The 19,619-nt window shown below is 43.5% G+C and overlaps 1 protein-coding gene across 16 annotated transcripts in view; it reads left to right on the forward strand.

The window, feature by feature from the left end:
* Positions 1 to 19,619, forward strand: part of RIOX2 (ribosomal oxygenase 2) — a 27,666-nt gene continuing 8,047 nt past the window's right edge. For 5 of the 16 annotated variants that reach the window (XR_013413359.1, XR_013413357.1, XR_013413358.1 and 2 more), the window contains exons 1-5: positions 1 to 247; positions 4,777 to 5,247; positions 10,730 to 10,849; positions 13,141 to 13,269; positions 17,803 to 17,906. Coding sequence is in view for 9 of the 16 variants with exons in the window: in XM_077990173.1 (XP_077846299.1) it covers positions 188 to 247; positions 4,777 to 5,247; positions 10,730 to 10,849; positions 13,141 to 13,269; positions 17,803 to 17,906 (884 nt within the window). In the remaining 7 variants the exon portion in view is untranslated. 16 annotated transcript variants of the gene reach the window in all.

A 19,619-nucleotide genomic window follows, 5' to 3' on the forward strand; every position in this document is an offset into this window, starting at 1 on the left:
AGTGGGCTCGCGGCCGCGCGCAACAGGCCGTGTCGGGTGAGTGGGGCGCTCTCGCTGGCAGCCCGGCGCCGGGGCACGCCTGGTCGTGCCGGATCCCGCGGGGCGCGCGCTGCTGCTTTAGGCACCTGGGCCCGGGTGCGGGTGTGGGAGACCTGCCGGTCGGCGGGAAGCCTCGGTGGCAGGCTTTATGGTTGCCGGACCTGGGACGCGCGCCCAGGCGCCCCACCTCCCCGGAGACCGAGGCAGGGTGGGTGCAGCCCGGATCTAGGGGTATGGTCGCGGAAGCCTTGGGCACAGAGAGTCGCACAAGTGCCCTGCTAATGGTCGCGACCCGGGTTACGAGCGCGCAGAAAGTTTGGAGGTTTGGCAAGGAGGGTGGTGCCGGCTTCCGCCCGCTGGTGGCAGAACTGCCTGTGTGAGCGCGGCCTCCACGTGGGCTGCGCCGCCAGGCGTCAGGTCGGGCCTAAGAGACACGCTCTACAGCTGGGAAACCTGAAGTTCAGGTGTGTGGGGAGAAGGGCAGCTGCATTACATCATAGGCTTCCAATTCATTTACCAACAAATAATTCCACAGCGATTGGCCGACAGCTGGGTTGTCCAACAGGTTACTGAGACCAGGTTATTCACTGTTTTCAGGAAGGATAGACTGGGAGGAAGAGGATCTGATTTTACCACTCGTTAGCTGTAAATCTGGTGTCTCGGGTTTCATATCACTAGGCTCATCTTTGAGCGGAGGAACCTGATTGACCCAGCTTCTTCTGCTGGTGCTGGTTTTTGCCTCCAGGACATCAAGCTTTGTAACATCAAGGTCACCAAAATACATTGAGGTATAGTCCGTTTCCTCTCTAAAATCAAACTAAAAAATAGCTACTGATCACCCCTTTAGGTCAATAGGAGAACCAGTTTTCCCTCTGGATTGATTAACATGTCTCTGAGCCAAAAATAAATGTTTTAGGTCTGGGCAACCTTGTTACAAACAATATATAATTTCTGACGGCCGTGTGTGTTTAACTGAGCTGCGTTTGACTGTTGTCCTCCATTAGTGGACCGAAAATTCATCTAGAGAGCGTATTATGTTGATGCAGATTTCTGGGCCGCAGCCGTCAGAAGTGGCAATCCAGTGGGCTTGATAAGGGACCCAGAAATTTGCATGCTAACAACCTTGCTAGTAACTCTGAACTATATTCGGTAAAACAGTGCCCAGGGGATGTGGAAACTCATACTTCCCTCCCCCGCTTTAGTAGTAACTACTGATGTCTAAAGTGCCTTTTAGCTTTTACGATACTGTTGAATCCTGAAGTGACAGCTGCCATCAGAAAAATAATCCCCTCTGCACAAACCATCTGTTTTTTCCGTAACTGTTTTGTGTAAGGCCTTTGTGATTTGTCTCCAAAATTGTATACAGACAAAAGATGAAAACGTGAAAAATTCAGCAAACATTTCTTGAGGACCTCCTATGTACCACACTTTGCTTGTTTCTGGGGATATACAAATCCTTTCCTTCAAGAGCTTCCTCACGTCTTCATGTCCTCAAATATGGGAAAGGAGTTTAGGGTACCTTTAAAATATAGTGACTCTCTATCTGTTACCTAGAGTATGGTTGTCAACATTGATTTTCTTATAGGGTTTATCTGTGGGGTAGTCACCAAAGTATGAACCGTAAATCTTTTAGTCTTTTTACATTTAATGCTTATAGTCAACTCAAATGGAAAACCATTGCTCTTCAAAAACTTTTCTGTGATTTTATAGAAATATTTACTCCTATTGGGGTGGTCTCTGAGGCTTATGGGCAAGATTGTGTTGGCTGTACTATTCTAGACAAAGCATTGTCTTCTTTAATTACCATAGTATTGGATTCTAAGATAATGTGTTTTACTTTTTGCTGTTCCCGAAATTGTGATACGTACCTTAAGACTTTCATATGTTTAATGTGGTAGGATGCTTCATCTATTCTCCCCTCTGCTCTAGAAAGCTGTTAAAAGGAATGGTTGTCTTACAGTATGAGTAGTGTGAGAATCAGAGAAATAGTGTATTTGCCCAGAAACCTCTAAGCTTAGGCTCCAATTAACTGAGCCTCAAATCATTTCAACATGAACATAGAGAAACAAATGATGTAACTTTTTGCAGTATGGGTAGTGAAATTTATATTCTAAGGAAAGCATTTGTTACACAGTATTGGGGTATATTTTGTTAGTGATTGTAGATGGGAAAGATTCTTTTAAGTGATTTTTTTCGGCATAAGTGTTTTGCATTCTTGTTTAGCCACACTTTCTGGTGAATGTGCTTACACTGTATTCATATATTATGCTTAAAGAAAACAAGCTTTTCGTTTGCATCTTCCTGCTGCTCTCTCCCCTTAAATTTTAAACGGAACAATTGTGAGCGATAAGAGATGTGTGGCTGAATATAAAATTACTGTATAGGGTGCCTTTAGTAATACAAACCTAATAAACCCATCTAGGTTTTTAAAAATTAAACGTGAGCAATGTGTGTGGTCCCCAAGACCATTCTTAGTTCAGCAATTTGCTAGGAGGACTTGGCTGATTTATTACAGGGAAAGGATGCCAAGCACAGTCAGCAAAGGGAAGAGGCACATGGGTGAAGTTCTGGGGAGACCAAGTACAAGACTCCAAGGGTCTTCGAGCGGCCACACCGGCTGCGCTCAGTTGCTGCAGCAGCTAGTTGTGTCAACACTTGTGAAATGTTGCCAACCAGAGAAGCTTGTTAGAGACGCAGTGCCCAGGGCTTTTACTGGGGGCTGGTCACTTAGGCCACCCCTGCCTGGCACATACCAACATTTCCAGACTCCTAGAGGAAAGCAAGTGTTGGTATAAACCATAATGATTGTACGTTTTAGGCATGGTGAACCACTCCTATCAGTTAATGGTGGTGGAAACTCTCCCAAAATCTTAAGTTCTCAGACGTCGGCCACAAGCTGCAGTTTCAAAGGATAGCAGTCAGGCCTGCTATGGAACCTCTTCTGCATAAGCAGTACCCCTTGCCGAATCCATTTTTGTATCTCTTTATTTCTACATCACTTGAGAGTTCCATGTACTAGGTATGCTGTGCCTTCCCGAAGCCTTAGTTCTTTCCTTGAGAATTCAAGCGAGTCTGTTTCACTGAAAGGAAACATTTTCAGAAAATGTGTCTTACTGACCACATATCCTAAACACTAAAGTTTATTTTTTTCCCCTAAGCTTAAAGCTTTACCCCTCTTCTGTAGGATTTTAGTATCCATTTGTATTCGTTTTCCACCATGTCCTGCGTTTCCTTATCAAAAGCACTTGGCCTTTTGAAGGAACTGAGCTGTTTAGAGGGTTTTATACTTTGACATTTCCTTTCTTAATCTGTTCAGTTTACATCTGGGTTTCATCCTAAAGGTTCTTTCATAAGTCGCAACACATCACACAGTATGCAACACATCGTTCCAGGATGCTTACTTCCCAAGCCAAAACATTAATTCCACTTAGTCTACAGTGTAGCTGAAATACTGCTTAGTTCTAATGACAAAAGAGCAGAGAGCAGTATTCTTGCAATTCTGATAACTCACCAAAGTAGGAAACTCTACCATGTATAAATAACAAGTCTCTGAGAAATTTTGGTTTTTATAAGCACAGTGGTTCTTAACCTTGTCGGGAGATGGGAATCCTTTAAGAATCTGCTGAAAGCAATGGAGTCTCTTCCCAGGGGGAAAGGACTTTAAGATAGAATTTTGCAGTCTCAGGAAATTTAAATAATTTGAATTACAGTTCTTGGAAACAGATGAGGGAGACCTAGCCTTTAAGTATCAATAGTTGTGGTTTGGAGGCAGTTCTGAAGGAGCTTTGCAAGGCTTGGCTGAGTGGCTTCTGCTACTCAGCAGTGTCAGCAGCAGAAGCATCACCTGGGAGCCTGTTGGAACTGTAGAATCTCAGGCTCCACCTGGAGCTAGTGAATCATCTCCTGCATTTTGTTGAGATGCTCAGGTGATCTGTGTGCACATTAAAGTTGGAGAAGTGCTGTGTTAGGGGTTAATGATATTGGTATTATTTAACATCTTCAGTTAAAAAGTTATAGTTTTTTCAAGACTTTAGATGTAACTACTTTTAACGTTCACTTTTCAGCCTTTAGGGGCTTTATTTGTTTCTTTAAATGAAGAGTTTTTGATAAAAGTGGCAGTTTTCAGGAATAAGCTCAGAGTTGGAAGTGAGGAGGTTCAGGTGGTTAGTGGAGACAGGAGAAGGCAGTGGCCTGCTCCAGCCACCAGGAGACACTGTGGGTCCAGGGTGCATTGATTGGCCTGCGCAACAGTTGGGGTGGTGCTGCGGTGAGGAGCACCTGGAAGTGGGCGGCTGTTAATTGTTCTCTAGTCGAATGTTTGTAACTCAGAGTACATCTAATTAGATGTGGGCCCTGATGCTGATGGGAGCCAAATCCAAGATATTTGACTTTGCTGTGTCAAGGACCACAGGCTGAACCTATGAGTAGGAACTGCTGAGACAGTTGAATAGGTTTATTTGGGATAATTATACTGCCTAATAAATAATACCATGACATAGTGCTTGTGTAAAAGAAAAACACGTTCTTCTTTAGATGAATATGTCATCTGAGTGGTGGTTGAGGCTGAATCATATCTTAGAAGAAACGACGTTGGCTTAAGGCTGTCTCCTCTCCTGGGGGAAGTAGCTTTGACCTATGAGAGTTCTCATGAAGGTGTAATGGTCATTCAGTTGCGTGTGTACGATCCACTAACACCAATCCTGGCACCTAACCATGTGTGTTTTGTTCTTTTGGTAGGTTTGCCTTTCTTTATTGCTTTGTCTTGAAGACAGAACGATGCCAAAGAAAGCAAAGCCTGCAGGGAGTGGGAAGGAAGAGGGGCCGGTTCCCTGTAAGCAGATGAAGGTAGAAGCAGCTGGGGGGCCTTCAGCTTTAAACTTTGACAGTCCCAGTAGTCTCTTTGAAAGTTTAATCTCGCCCATCAAGACAGAGACTTTTTTCAAGGAATTCTGGGAGCAGAAGCCCCTTCTCATTCGGAGAGATGACCCCGCACTGGCCACATACTATGGGTCCCTGTTCAAGCTGACAGATCTGAAGAGCCTGTGCAGCCGGGGAATGTACTATGGAAGAGACGTGAATGTGTGCCGGTGTGTCAATGGGAAGAAGAAGGTTTTAAATAAAGATGGCAAAGCACACTTTCTTCAGCTGAGAAAAGATTTGGATCAGAAAAGGGCAACGATTCAGTTTCACCAACCTCAGAGATTTAAGGTAACCAGTTTCCTCACTGCAGAATCCTCATACATTTTAAAGTACTCACATTTGGCCACATAACAGCTCAAGGGTGAATACCTAGTTTGATGATGGTTAGCTTCCTGCCAGTTTGAGAAGGGGTGGCACCTCTTTGGTCTAAATGCATTCTGACTAGGGTTAAGATTATGTGTTATGTTTTGGCTAAACTGTTAGAAACTCCAGCAACTCAGGGCAGACATTGTTGGGTATCATCGAGCTGCAAAAACTATACTGCAAGTTTATAAAGTCATTAAAGTGGCAGTACAACTGCAGGAGTATGTTCTGTGAGCCAGTTTATGTTTTTCTGTATGATAGACATTTCTATTTGGTTTGTCACATCGCCGTAATTTAAGGCATGATAGCATCAAGGTGATCATTTTTTCCCGAAGTTGCCTCCCTTTACTGCCTGCGTCTAAATAGAGGCTTCAGAGCTACGACCAGATCACATGCTAGATGCAAGTTCGATAAAGAGACTTCACCCTTAATGACACCCGAATGGGTGACATTGAGGTACAGGGTCCTGGAACTGCTTCTGGTAAGGCTTCATAGATGGAGGAAATCTTTGCTTTGCAAATGCAGAGGACTGGCAAATTTTTAACTTTTTTTCTATATCAGGGATTGACGTTTGGGAAATAATTTGCCTCCTCTATGCTCGGTTTCTACATTTATAAAATGCAGATTTAGTATGAGCTAACTTGTTTTCCTCAAGGTTTGAGATCTGTATCTCATCTCATGACAGATGGCCCAGAACAGGTGAGGGGCTGTCTGGATTTTAGATAAACTTTTATCCCCATTCAGAAACCCCCTTCTGTGACCCTCCGTTAAGTCAAAATGGCAACATGGGAGGAGAAAGAGCGGGGTTTGTGAGGTTCCATATTGAGAGCAATGAATTCTGGCTTTATTGATGGTTTCTGAGGCTCTGTTGTCAGTTACCAATAGTGTTTCCAGTGATTTAACTTGAGGTGGCTTGTTACATCCCACTGGCCTTCATCTGGTGAATACCCCTCTCTTTCTTTCTTGTCTAAAAGATCTTGAACCTATTCATACTCTGTATGAAGTATGAGTACTCTTAGATTCAAGACAAGTCCTGATTCCAGCTATTCCATCTCAAGCAATCATACGAAGTTGAAATGTCCCTGAAATGCTAACCTTGTGGCCTAGGCACTCAAAAAGAATTTACAAATCATTTGTCAGACCAAGTTATGATTTGAATTCAGAAAATATGGACACCATCAATAAAATGCCTCTCGCTGAGCTAGTCCTTGACTAGAAGTAGCGCTTTTAAGAGTGGTGTTTAGAAACCTGAAAACTCTATAAACCTAAATGAATTCAGTGAATTTGATTGCGTGTACTTCGGTCATAGACCAGCAGAGAGGTGATGTTTGGCATATGTGTGGTATCCACTGTGGCTGTCATTTCTCTACTTTAGAATCATCTCCCCCGAGGACTTTTCTCTGCTCATCCACTAAAGCCCTGCACATTCCTCGTCTGGGATTCCAGTGTCCAACAACCTGTTTCTTTTGCCTTGTTGACTAGGCTCTGGCTAAGTTTCTTAAAGCAGGAAAGATGAGCTTTCTCAGCCCAAATTCAGCCCTCAGGCCAGACTAGGATGTGCCTTTTTTTTTTTTTTTTTTTTCAGGCTGAGTCTCGCTCTGTTGCCCAGGCTGGAGTGCAGTGGCATGATCTCGGCTCACTGCAAGCTCCGCCTCCCAGGTTCAAGTGATCCTTCTGCCTCAGCCCACCTAGTAGCTGGGATTACAGGCACACACCACCATGCCCGGCTAATTTTTGTGTTTTTAGTAGAGACAGGGTTTCACCATGTTGGCCAGGCTGGTCTTGAACTTCTGCCCTCAGGTGATCCACCCACCTCAGCCTCCCAAAGTGCTGGGATTACAGGCATGAGCTACTGTGCTGCGCCTTTTTTTTTTTTCAATCTCTTTCTACCACCCATACTGGAGAGACCTGTAAGCCATAGGAGCTCACTCTCTTCCACTAGAGTCTGGATTCTAAGTACTATATTATGAGGTGGTTTGGCATTGTGTGTGTTTCTTTAGTAATGGGCTTATTAACATCAGAATAGAGGAAGTCTAGAAGCAGTTTATCCCTGGCCAGGTTGAGAGACTGTTAGAGTGAACATGCCACCCTTTGTTTATTGGGTCTCAGACTGTGCACAGCTTATTAGTATAGTTAGTTTAAAAATGAGTAAGGGGGCAACCAGGGAGCCATAATAAGTTGTTTGCACTTGCTTTCGGTAATCCATATATTAAAAGTCCTGGTGAGAGGAATTATCACAATTATTTGCATTTTGCTTAGCAGACTAGAGTTTACCAAGTAATTTCATATATTTAAACTTTTGAACTTTCTAACAGGCATTTGAAATAGGGCAGCTTTTGTTCCATTTTCTTTTTTTCTCTTTCTCTTTTTTTTTTTTTTTGAGACAGAGTCTTGCCCTGTCACCCAGGCTGGAGTGCAGTGGCGCAATCTCGGCTCATTGCAATCTCCGCCTCCTGGGTTCAAGCAATTCTCCTGCCTCAGCCTTCTGAGTGGCTGGGATTACAGGTGCATGCCACCACACCTGGCTGGTTTTTTTTTTTTTTTTTTTTTTTTTTTTTTTAGTAGAGATGGGGTTTCAGCATGTTGGCCAGGCTGGCCTCGAACTGCTGACCTTGTGATCCACCTGCCTTGGCCTCCCAAAATGCTGGGATTATAGGCATGAGCCACTGCACCTGGCTGTGGACTCCATTTTCTGTGTGAAAAAACGAGTTCACAGATGTGACCTTTCCATAGCTATTCCAAGCTGATAAGGGTTTCTGACTTCAAATTTAAGGCATTTTCCTACCATACTTTGAAAGATGTAAATTGAAATTTAGTGGGGCTTTTTGTATGTTTGCTTTTGCCTTTCTTTAGGCATATACGCGGACTTCTATTTTAGCCATGGCCTTGAGTTTGGATTCTGAGGGGTAGGTCAGTGGAGAGAGGAGGTCACAGCCAGCCAAGAGAGAGACTTCCGGCTTCTCCCTTTCATTGTTCTAGTTCCTCCTTGGACTCGCCGGATATCGAGTCCTGTGGTAAAGGAGAAGACAGGTTTCAGGAGCCTTGTTTGTGCTTGAGTCAATGTTAGTAAAGCAATATCGCTTGTATACTGCTTTGCAATTTAAATAGGATTTGTGATAAATTGTTTTATGCTGTTCACCACAGTGTTTGAGTGGGACTGGTAATATCGTTATCTTAAAGATAAACAACTGAAGTCACCTTGCTTGTAATTATAACTTGAACCGAGGTGGTTTGGCTCCAGATCTCTTCTAGTAGGCCACGGTTGGCAGATTCAGGGGCTAAAGGTCCTGGTGAAATAGAAAAATGGTGCCATTGATAGCATTTTCAGTAACCTTTAAGAAGAAAAGAGACATATTCATCAGTTACAGACCCTGAGAGTTGGGTCGGGAACCATACAATCACCTACACAGTTCTGAAAGACCTCTCATACCGTCAGAGAGAGAAAGAGAGAGAGAGAAGCCCTGGTTTTTAGTGGTTACAGTTACTATATAAAAATAATTGCAGAACCAGGTCCTGTTGGCCTTTCCCTGAAATAAATTAGGCCCTTTTGGAGCTCTGTTAACTCTTTGGAGCTATTCAGATGATATTAAATTATTTTTTCTGTGTTAAGTAGAAACTCTGAGATCTATAAATAGAGAGGCCCAGTGGTCTGTATAAAGATGTCCTTGGCTAAGTCCATGGCTCATATCTGTAATCCTAGCACTTTGGGAGGCCAGAGTAGGAGGATAACTTGAATCCAAGAGTTTGATACCAGTCTGGGCAGCAAAGTGAGACCATCATCTCTACAAAAAGAAAAAAAAAAAAAAAGAAAAAAATTAGCCGGGCAAAGTGGCATGCACCTGCAGTCCCAGCTACTTGGGAGGCTGAGATGTGAGGATCATTTAAGTCTGGGATGTCGAGGCTGCAGTGAACTGTGATTGTGAGCACACCACTGCACTTCAGCCTGGGTGACAGAGCAGACTGTGTCTTAAAAAAGTCTTTTTTCGTATTGACCCAGTTCTTCCCAGTGGATGTTTTTAATACAGTGGATTCTTTTTCACTCCTGTGGTAGAAGGGACTCCCAAGCTGTGGTCATTGGTTTGCTCAGCAAATATTCAAATATGTTGTCATGCAGTCTGTGTGCCAGGCACCGTACATTCATATGTTTAAAACTTTAGTCTCTTTAGTGTCCTGTGTGATTTGTCTTTTCTTAAATTATCTGAAGGGTATGGACTCTGGAGCCATGCTGCCTGAATTTGAATCCTGGCTCCATCGTTTACTAGTTGCATGTTCTCATGCCTCAGTTTCCTTGTCTGTAAACTGAAGATAATGATAGTACCCTCTCTAAACTGAAAGTAATGGTAGTACTGTCTTTATGAGGCAGGGTTATTGTGAGGGTTGCATAATTAATATGTGTAAAGCACTTGGAGACAGTGCCTGGCACATAGGAAGTGCTAATATCTACATGGCCTAATTGCCCCCTCCTCTGTTCTCGTCAGCCTTGGTAAAATCAGACTTCTTTCTCTCTCATGGGAATATATGGCCCATCGCTAGGCCCCTCAGTCTGATGTCTGCTCTAAAGAGTTGATAGTAGAGAGAGGGAACATTACCCAGCCTGTTATTCCTTCTCTGTCTGTACCTTCTTCCTATGTGATCATTTCTGTTCCCATTGCTTTAAATATCTGGTTTGTGTAGGCAATTCCCAAGTGTAAATCTACAGTCCTTCATTTCTCCCAGAACTTCAGACCGACTTAAAGCATCTCCATGTGGGGGGTCTTAGCATCCCAAACTTAACATTCCTAATCTAAAACTCTTTTTTTTTTTTGTCCTGAGAACTTGTTTTTTTGTAAGTTTTTTGCATCTCATTACATGGAAAGGGGAACTGATTGCCCACGTCAAAAACCCAGGAGTATTTTTTTTAACTCCTCCCCTCTACATTGAGTCTGTCAGCAAGTCCTGTCTGTCCTGCTTCTAGAGTGCATCCCACTCTTCTATTTCCCTCCATGCCTCTCTTACCACCCCAGTCACTTCCCGCGTGAGCTGCTGCCTGAGAAGCTTCCTCACTAGTCTCTCTGACTTCCACTCTTTTCTACAGTGCATTCTTCACACAGTAACCAGGGTGAGCTTTCAAAAATGTAAATTGGATTGTGTCCTTCCTTGCTTAAAAGCCTTCCGGACTCCCAGTTGCCCACCTTGTCAGTCTCCCCTTTATCTGTTCACATCTGTTGCATGGTGTTTCTGCACTGGAATGGAAGATTTTTGAGGCCATGGGTATTGGCTGTATCATTGCATAATTCCCAGTGTCTGGTATATAATAGTTGCGCAGTAAAGACTTCCTAAGTGAACAAGAGCATGCTCTTACTCTTATTTCTAATACATTTTTCACCGCCCCCACCCCCGGACCCTTTTTTTTTCCTCTTTTGTAAAGGATGAGCTTTGGAGGATCCAGGAGAAGCTGGAATGTTACTTTGGCTCCTTGGTTGGCTCGAATGTGTACATAACTCCCGCAGGATCTCAGGGCCTACCGCCCCATTATGATGATGTCGAGGTAAGAGAGGGAGAAAATTGCTCCATGCTGGGAAGAACGAGTTGTTGAGAGCCTGGTTTAGTAGAGTTGTCAGGGTGAGTTCACATTATTCTCTAAGGCTCTTTCTGTGCAGTGTCTGGAGATATTGATTTCATCAAAATGTTGGGCCAAAGTAAATCCCACTAAACTGGTTTCCCATTCTGTCTCAAAGGAAGAGATTGTTTCCAACCTTACTAATTTAAAGAGCCACACATTCCTTTGAAACAAGTATTTATTGAATTTATCTACAGAAAGGTGTGCTTGGCTTTTCCTTTAATTTCACAAAGTACGGTCTTTAATAAGGTGAGGTCACAATCCTTCATCTGCTTTCATTTTGTTCTTTTTCAGTAGCTGCCAAAAATATGTATATATTTTCCATTTGTGAAAATCTTGGGGCAGCTTGAATGAGGGTCATGGTTTCACTTAAGTATTGGCATCTTGACAAGTGTTGATTTCACTCTGACGTGGCTGCCAAACAAATTTAACTCTTTGGCTTATGTATTCCATAGTTTTATTTTTGTCCTCATATAAGGTGTAAACACAGAGTTATTAGTAAAAAGTCCCCTTTTTCTCCTGTGGTAGCAATTTGACATCAATACATTTTCCCAAAATGTTATTTTTAAGGTTTTTAATAGAATATTAAAATATCTTTGACTGATTAAAGAATAAAAAATGCTAACTTTTCCTGTCTGCCCAGGCCCTTTCAACATTCAGGATTTAGACCTTCAGTAATATCTGAAGCTTGGCTTTTCCATCAGAGATTATGGGCTTTCAGCTGTCTGATAGAAGATTTAAAGGAATGAGATAGTGGAATATAAAGAACTCAGCGAGGCTCTAAGAAAGTGAAAAGAATGAATATCAAGTGTCAGGATTCATGATTCCCTGTTTTTAAAAATAAAACCCAGTAGTGGCAACTTCCGTTTAGCTGTGGAATGACATGCATTTCTCATCTTTCATTTTTATTTTTTATCGGAAACTTGTACCGTTGACCCTTGAGCAGAGTGGGGGTTAGTGCTGCCAACACCTGGTGCAGTCCGAAATCCGCTTGTAACTTTTGACTCCCCCAAAATTTAACTACTAGTAGCCTACCATTGCCTAGATATCTTACTGATAGCATAAATTGGTTAGCACTTACTTTGTATGTTATATGTGTTGTATACTTTATTCTTCAATAAAGTAATCTGGAGAAAAGTTATTAAGAAAATTGGAAGAAAGAGAAAATATATTTCTAGTACTGTATCAATACTGTGAGTTTACATCATTTGTTTACAAGCTAAATTGTCCATCTGAAACTGTGGGCAGCCACAGCTGCAGGCCTTAGTCTACAGTACACATCAAGCAATTCAACTTTTTCTTGTAATGTTACAACTTTTTTCTGCTTCTCAGGAGTACTTGGAGTAGTCATAGTGGCACTTCATATGGGTCCCATGGTATTATTCAAGGCTTAAGGTGTTGCACTCAACATGATGAAAAATACACAAGAACTGTTGAGAGATCACTTTTTACTGTGATACACAATTCACTGGAGAGAGGAACGGTTCATGTGGAGATAATTAGCATCACACTTGAGCTCATGGCAATAGCAACAGGAGGTAGTACAAAATTATTACAGTAGTACAATATGTACTAAAGTTAATTTTATTCAGCTATTCCATATTGCATCTTTAAGTTCGTTTACCTTTCTTGACTGCAAATGGTGACATGTATGGTCTGGAAGTATTTGTATGGGTAAGTTTTGATAAATTTTAACCTTTCGTAATAGATTTGTGAATATGTTATGGTAGTAGATGATAGACTAATATCTATATGTTTTTATATTGGATGCATTTATGAAATTCTTAATTCTTTTGATATTTTTCATGTTTTTCAAGTTGTTGCAAATCTCCCCCAAATTTTCCAATATATTTATTGAAAAAAATCAGCATATAAGCACACCTGCACGGTTCATCCCCATACTGTCAGGCCAGGTGCAGTGGCTCACGCCTGTAATCGCTTTGGGAGGCCAAGGCGGGAGGATTATTTAAAGCCAGGAGTTCAAGACCAGCCTGGGCAACAAAGCAACACCCCAAATTGTGACACTGCACTCCAGCCTGGCCAGCAGAGTGAGACTGTCTCTAACAGAAAAAAACAAAACAAACAAACAAAAAAACCTGTGTTGTTCAAGGTTCACCTATATATTTGTCTAAACCCTTAGAGGGCTAATATTCTGGAAGCACTTTGTGTGTGACTTGTCAGGAAGCTCTCTGATGCTCCTGGGCCTTGTGGGTCTCTAGGTTTTCATCCTGCAGCTGGAGGGAGAGAAACACTGGCGCCTCTACCACCCCACTGTGCCCCTGGCACGAGAATACAGCGTGGAGGCTGAGGAAAGGATCGGCAGGCCGGTGCATGAGTTCATGCTGAAGGTATGTGATGACCATTGTGGGCACCTCGTTGTTGGAGCCATTGTGGTTTTCTCTGTTGCTAAGACAAGTTCAGGCTCAAGGTTTAGAGTTCGTGTGCTGGTCCCCATGGGAATGTAGCCCTGGGTCTCAGGGCAGGGTGACTGTCATTGCCATCAGCCAGCACATGCAATTTCTGAAAGAGTCTTGGTGGTTTGCGCTTGGAGACTTGAGTTAAGGAATTATTAAGTTCATTTCCCAAATAACCTGTCTTCATGTGCAGTTCAAGTTCAACAGGAAGAAAGAGAATTCAGTGAACCATTTACTGCTCTAAAGGAAAAATGGAAGCTCTGGCCTTGGTCAGCTTCTCCACATCTAAGACAGTGGTCAGCACAGGGCTGGAAGTTGCTTAGACAGAGGATAGCCAGGGATCCCTTAGTTTTTTTTTGTTGCTAAAATTCCGGTGTGACTCATTTTCATCCTGGTTTTATGGCACACTATCTCTGTAGCCCCTGCATACAGTTACCAGAACAGTAGTAATCAGGAAAGCTCTTGAGGATTCTTTCTCCGGGGATTCGGGTGGCTTGATCACGTGCAGGTTCCTTGGCATCTTACTGCTGAGAAAATCTGTCTTTGAGCAGTTAACATCGAAGGGAACGTAGCCAGTCCCTAGCAGGAGAGGTTGTTGAGGGAAAGAATGTTACGGGGATAGTGGTTCCATGATTCAACTTTATACTCTTTCTTAAAAACATGTAACTTAATTTCCTTTAGCATTAAAACAATAGTCATTTTAAACCATTCCAAAGATTCTGCCAACCTGACACATTTGCATATACTTATTGTTTTTCTTGTGTCTCGAAGTTATAATTAGTCTGTTTCTTACTCAGTGCCTTGTGTGTTTCTTGATTTCAAGATCCTACCCTACCTCCCAGTAACGAAGGGAAACAATCTTGCTTTTTAGGATGGGTGCCTATATTATAGGATACTTCAATAAATAAACAACAGTAAAGGTAACCTTACTGGGTTTTTAATGCTTTCAGTCAGTGGTCATCAAACTGTAGCCCATGGGCCAGAAAATCTGGCCTACTGCCCGTTTTTGTAAAGAGTTTATTGGAACACAGCCACACCCATTCCTTAACGTACTGTGTTCACTCAGCACCAGCAGAGCGGACTAGTTGTCACAGAGATCACGTGGCCCACAAACCAAAAACATGTACTGTCTTTCCATTTGGCTCTTCACAGAGTTTGCCAGCTTCTGCTTTTGTTGCACCATGTTCACATAGATTCGTGGTTGGTTATCTTTAAAGACTAAGCCATCAATAGTCTGGAGGTCAGGGCTAAGTTACTCAGGCTAATGACCTGGCTACTTGCTCTGCCCGAGAAGGTCAGGCTTCATAGTGGCCTTTAAGTGTAAAGGGTGTGGATTCTTTGTATTGTTGCTATGCCCATTAAACACGCAGTGAACAGAGTCCAGTAAGAGATGCCCTGAGTCTCCTGGACGGAGAAAGACCATGTTGTGCAGTGTTGTTCAACTGTGTGTGTGTATGTGCATGTGAGGTTTTTTTTTAATTTTTTATATTTTTTAGACAGAGTCTCGCCCTGTCACCCAGGCTGGAGGGCAATAGCGCAATTTTGGCTCACTGCAACCTCCGCCTCCCGGATTCAAGCGATTCTCCTGCCTCAGCCTCCTGACTAGCTGGGATTACAGGTGCCCGCCACCACGCCCGGTTAATTTTTTGTATCTTTAGTAGAGACAGGATTTCACCATGTTGGCCAGGCTGGTCTCAAACTCCTGACCTGGTGATCCACCTGCCTCAGCCTCCCAAAGTGCTGGGATTACAGGCGTGAGCCGCCACGCCCCGCCACCGCATCCCATCCACATTTGAGCTTTTAACCAGTGGGCCTCTTCAGGCGAAACCTTGTGTCAATGACCAAAGATGAAATAGGCTGAGTGGCTGTGGTTGAGGGATGGGCATGAGAGGGTGACGGTGGGGATCTTGGAGCCCTTATCTGCTGCTTGCCCCTACACCAGTGGCAGCCTGTGTGGTTCATCTGCAGACCCAGACTCCCAGGATGAGAGCACCCCTGTGATGGAAACACCGCTCTGTGGCTCAGGGATCTGACAGATCTGAGTTTGAATTCAGCTGCTCTCACTTATTAGCTGTATGTCCTTGGTCAAGTTATTTATCCAAATCTCAGTTTCCTCTTTATTAAAATGGAGATCATGATATTTACCTTGTAGGCTATGAGGATTGAAAAATTTTATTTTGCTGCCTCCTTTACAATAAAAATCTTTAGGTGGGGCGCGGTGGCTCACGCCTGTAATCCCAGCACTTTGGGAGGCCGAGGCAGGTGATCACCTGAGGTCAGGAGATCGAGACCAGCCTGCCAACATGGAGAAACCCCGTCTCTACTGAAAATACAAAATTAGCTGGGCGTGGTGGCTCATGCCTGTAATCCCAGCTACTCAGGAGGCTGAGGCAGGAGAATCACTTGAACCCAGGAGGCGGAAGTTGCAGTGACCGAGATTGTGCCATCGCACTCCAGCCTGGGCAACAAGAGCGAAACTCCGTCTCAAAAAAAAAAAAAAAAAAATCTTTCGAGGCAATATCTGTACGTCTGTCTTGTTTTCCTGTTGCTTCTTGTCAAATTACCACTAAATCAGTGGTTTAAAACAACATAAATTCATTGTCTTATGTTTCTGGAGGTCCGGAGCCCAAAAGGGGTTTCTCTGGGGTTGCTGTACTGCATTCCTTCAGGAGACGGCGGGGGAGGATGTTTACTTGCCTTTTCCAGCCAGGAGGGTGGGGCAAATGTGTATGAAATCAATGAAATACACAGTCATGTGCCACTTGACGTTTTAGTCAACAACAGACATATGTGACAGTTGTCCCATGAGGTTATAATGAAGCTGAAAAATTCCTATCACCTAGTGTTACTGTAGCCGTTGTAAAATGTTGTAGTGTGAAGCATTACTCCCGTGTTTGTGGTGATGCTGCTGTGAACAACCCTACTTCTTTGCTAGTCGTATAAAAGTGTACAGTGGGGTCCTGGGTTCTCCCATTCACTTACCATCACTGATGGGCTCGCCCAGAGTATGTAGATGTACCATGTTTTATTGTTTATACTGTATTTTTACTTGTCCACATTTAGATATGTTTAAGTACACAAACATCATTGTGTTACAGTTTTCTACAGTATTCAGTACAGTCACGTGCTGTATAGGTTTGGAGCCTAGGAGCAGTAGGCTGCACCATGTAATCTTGGTAGTACCCTATACTACCTAGATCTGTAAGTACACTTTGATGTTTGCACAGTGACAAACCACTTTTCTCAGAACATAACCCCATTGTTAAGTGACGTGTGACTGTATACATAAGAGTCTCACTCGGGCTGGCACAGAGACACTCAGTGAACGATAGTTATAATTATCAGTAAAGCATTTACTTGAAGTACTGTCAGTTTGTTGTCATTCAGGGAAAATTTGCAACCAAGATAGCTCTTATGAATATACATCATGATATATTCCTGTTGCTTAAAGCTCGTATTTCTTGAGCTCTTTCTCCAGGGCTCATGGTCTTAACCATTGCACTAGACTGACTCTTGTAGTTGCAGAGAGAAGATGAGCTGCCCTCCAGATTCCCTCTTTTCTCTGTAGGTAGCTGCTGTATGGAATGTTTCGGCCTGAGTGGGATTAGGAAGGAGGTAGCTCAGGGCAGGAGTAATGTGGGGAGAAGGTTTTGGTCCATTCACTTGGAATAGGGTGAGGGAGGCTCAGCTGCCTAGGAAAATGATGAATCTTTGATTACATCTGATTTTTCAGTTCAAATAAGGATTGTATAGTATTTCAATTCATCCCAACATTCATTGAGCCTGTGTTGAGTGCTAGGTGCTTTGCTAGGGTAGGCTCTGAGAAAGACAAGAGGGTAAGATACAGACCCTGCGCCTGGGAGTACTCAAAAATTATCAGGAAGTGGGAAACTGGCAGATAAGATCATGTCATCCAATCACATGCCCATCATGGCCCTAAGAGCTTGGAAGCAGCACCTCTAACCCTCAGAATAATCCTGTAAGTTTTGGGGCTATGAACCTCCATTTTACAGATAAAGAAACTGAGACTTTGGGCAGGTAATTGCCAGATCATCAGCCAGTAAGTGGCAGTGTCTATGTGACTCTAAATTAAAGCTCCTACTGTTAACCACTGAAGCATGCAAGAGGGAGGAAGCAGGCTTCCCAGGCACAGGGTGTTACTATCCTTGATCCCTATATCAGGACAGGGTACTCTCAGGTGAGTCTAGTCTCAGCTTGAGAATGAAAAGATAGTTCCTCAGGCACTGAGAGCCCCTCGTGGATTGTGGTTAACAGTGACAGGCTCACGGACACAGAGAAGCTAGACTAACTGCACATGACATGAGCCCAGCGTATCGACTGCGTCTTGAGGTCGCGGTTTCTCAAATGGCGAACTGAGACTCAAAGCCAACATTTATCTCCCTGAAATAAAGAGGACTGAGAGGAATACTTATTAACTTCTCTCCCCTTTCCTATTGCTTCCTTTAGCCGGGTGATTTGTTGTACTTTCCCAGAGGAACCATTCATCAAGCGGATACTCCTGCGGGGCTGGCCCACTCGACTCACGTGACCATCAGCACCTACCAGAACAAGTAAACACGGCCTCCCGGCTGTGCACGCTAGGACAGCGCCGAGTCCTGGCCACAGCAGCCACCTTCGGGAGGGACATGAGGGAGTTGGCCCCTACCTCCTGTGCAGACCCCGGGGTTTCTGTGTCCTTTGCTGACTTCCACATTCCTTTGATGTCCCATGTATGTGACTGGCCCCTCTGGACTTGCCCCTGGGGACATCATGAACCTGACTCTATGTAGGACATGGGGCGTTGCCCAAATAAGAGAGTCCTATAGTTTGGAAAGAAAGAAACGAGCTGTGAGTACATCAGTGTGTTAGTGACGCCAGGCTGGGCTCGTACTCTCTCTTTTTATTTTTAGTATAAAATATATAGAACATAAAATATATCATTTTGAACCATTTTAAAGCATATATAGTTTGACATTAATTACAGTCACACTCTTGTGCAACCATCACCACTGTTCGTTTCTAAAACATTTTTATTCCAACAGAAACTCTGTACCCATTGAAATCTCTTGATCTCTTTTGAGGGGTTCTCTTTTTATAGTCCATGAAGTTAAAGTCGGACAGGCAGTCTGGAACAGCAGGAACTAAAGTGCATGTGCTGACAGCAGTTCCAATTAAAATCCTGTTTCATTTCAGCTAGTACCTCCTCACTGGGTGGCAGTGCTATGTGAGTTATATCCAAAAAGCAGCAACCTTGCTGGCCCAAATCATATTTAAAATACTAATCATGGCCAGGCATGGTGGCTCACTCCTGTAATCCCAGCACTTTGGGAGGCCAAGGGGGGTGGATCGCTTGAAGTCAGAAGTTTGAGACCAGCCTGGCCAACATGGTGAAACCCCGTCTCTACTAAAAAAAAAAAAAAAAAAAAAAACAAATATTAGCCAGGTGTGGTGGTGTGCACCTGTAATCCCAGCTACTCTGGAGGTTGAGGCAGGAGAATCACTTGAACACAGGAGGTGGAGGTTGCAGTGAACCAAATCTCACCACTGCACTCCAGCCTGGGTGACAGAGCAAGTCTCTGTCTCAGGAAAAAAAAGTACTAGTCATGAGTTAATGTGTTAAGCAGATACGTACTAGACATTGTTTGTTGCTGGGAATTCAAAGATTGTATTGAAGGGACTTTGAGAGAGCTTATACTTTGGAAGTGGTTGTAGAAGAGATGGTGTGATAAATTCTATTGTAGGTTTGCGGAGGAGACTCTTGGAGCTTAGAGGAATGCATTTAGCTAAGTAGGGGGGTTAGAGAAGGCTTCAGAAATAACACCAGTGCTGAGTGAGTCTTTAAGGATGAGTAAGTAGGGGTGGGTCAGCAGATCAGAGTAGGAGCGGACATTCTAGGTCCAAGGAATGGCAAGTCCCCTCCTACCTTCAAGGCCAGAACTTGCAAAACAAGTTAGTAAGCATACCTCTGCTTCTTCATCAGACTTTTCAGTGTGAATTTCACCTCTACATTTAAAAGACTTACTGGAGGAACTAGCTGAGGTCTGGCCCTAGTGTAGTGCTACCTTTCCCACAAGTAGAAAGCCCAAGCTTGTATTAGGCTTCCATTTTGAAAAATGCCCTCATCACTGTGGCTACGTAGGTTCCTTGCATCTTAAGGGACAGAAAGTCACCAAAGCCAGCTCAAGAAGCACAGAGTCACTTGAGGGAGTGAGTCCTAGAAACTATAGAAGGGCCAGGCCACGGAGAGGCTGGAATCAGAAGTCCATTCTGGATTCAGAGCAGTT

Source organism: Macaca mulatta, chromosome 2, assembly GCF_049350105.2.
Source record: "Macaca mulatta isolate MMU2019108-1 chromosome 2, T2T-MMU8v2.0, whole genome shotgun sequence".
Lineage (NCBI taxonomy): Eukaryota > Metazoa > Chordata > Mammalia > Primates > Cercopithecidae > Macaca > Macaca mulatta.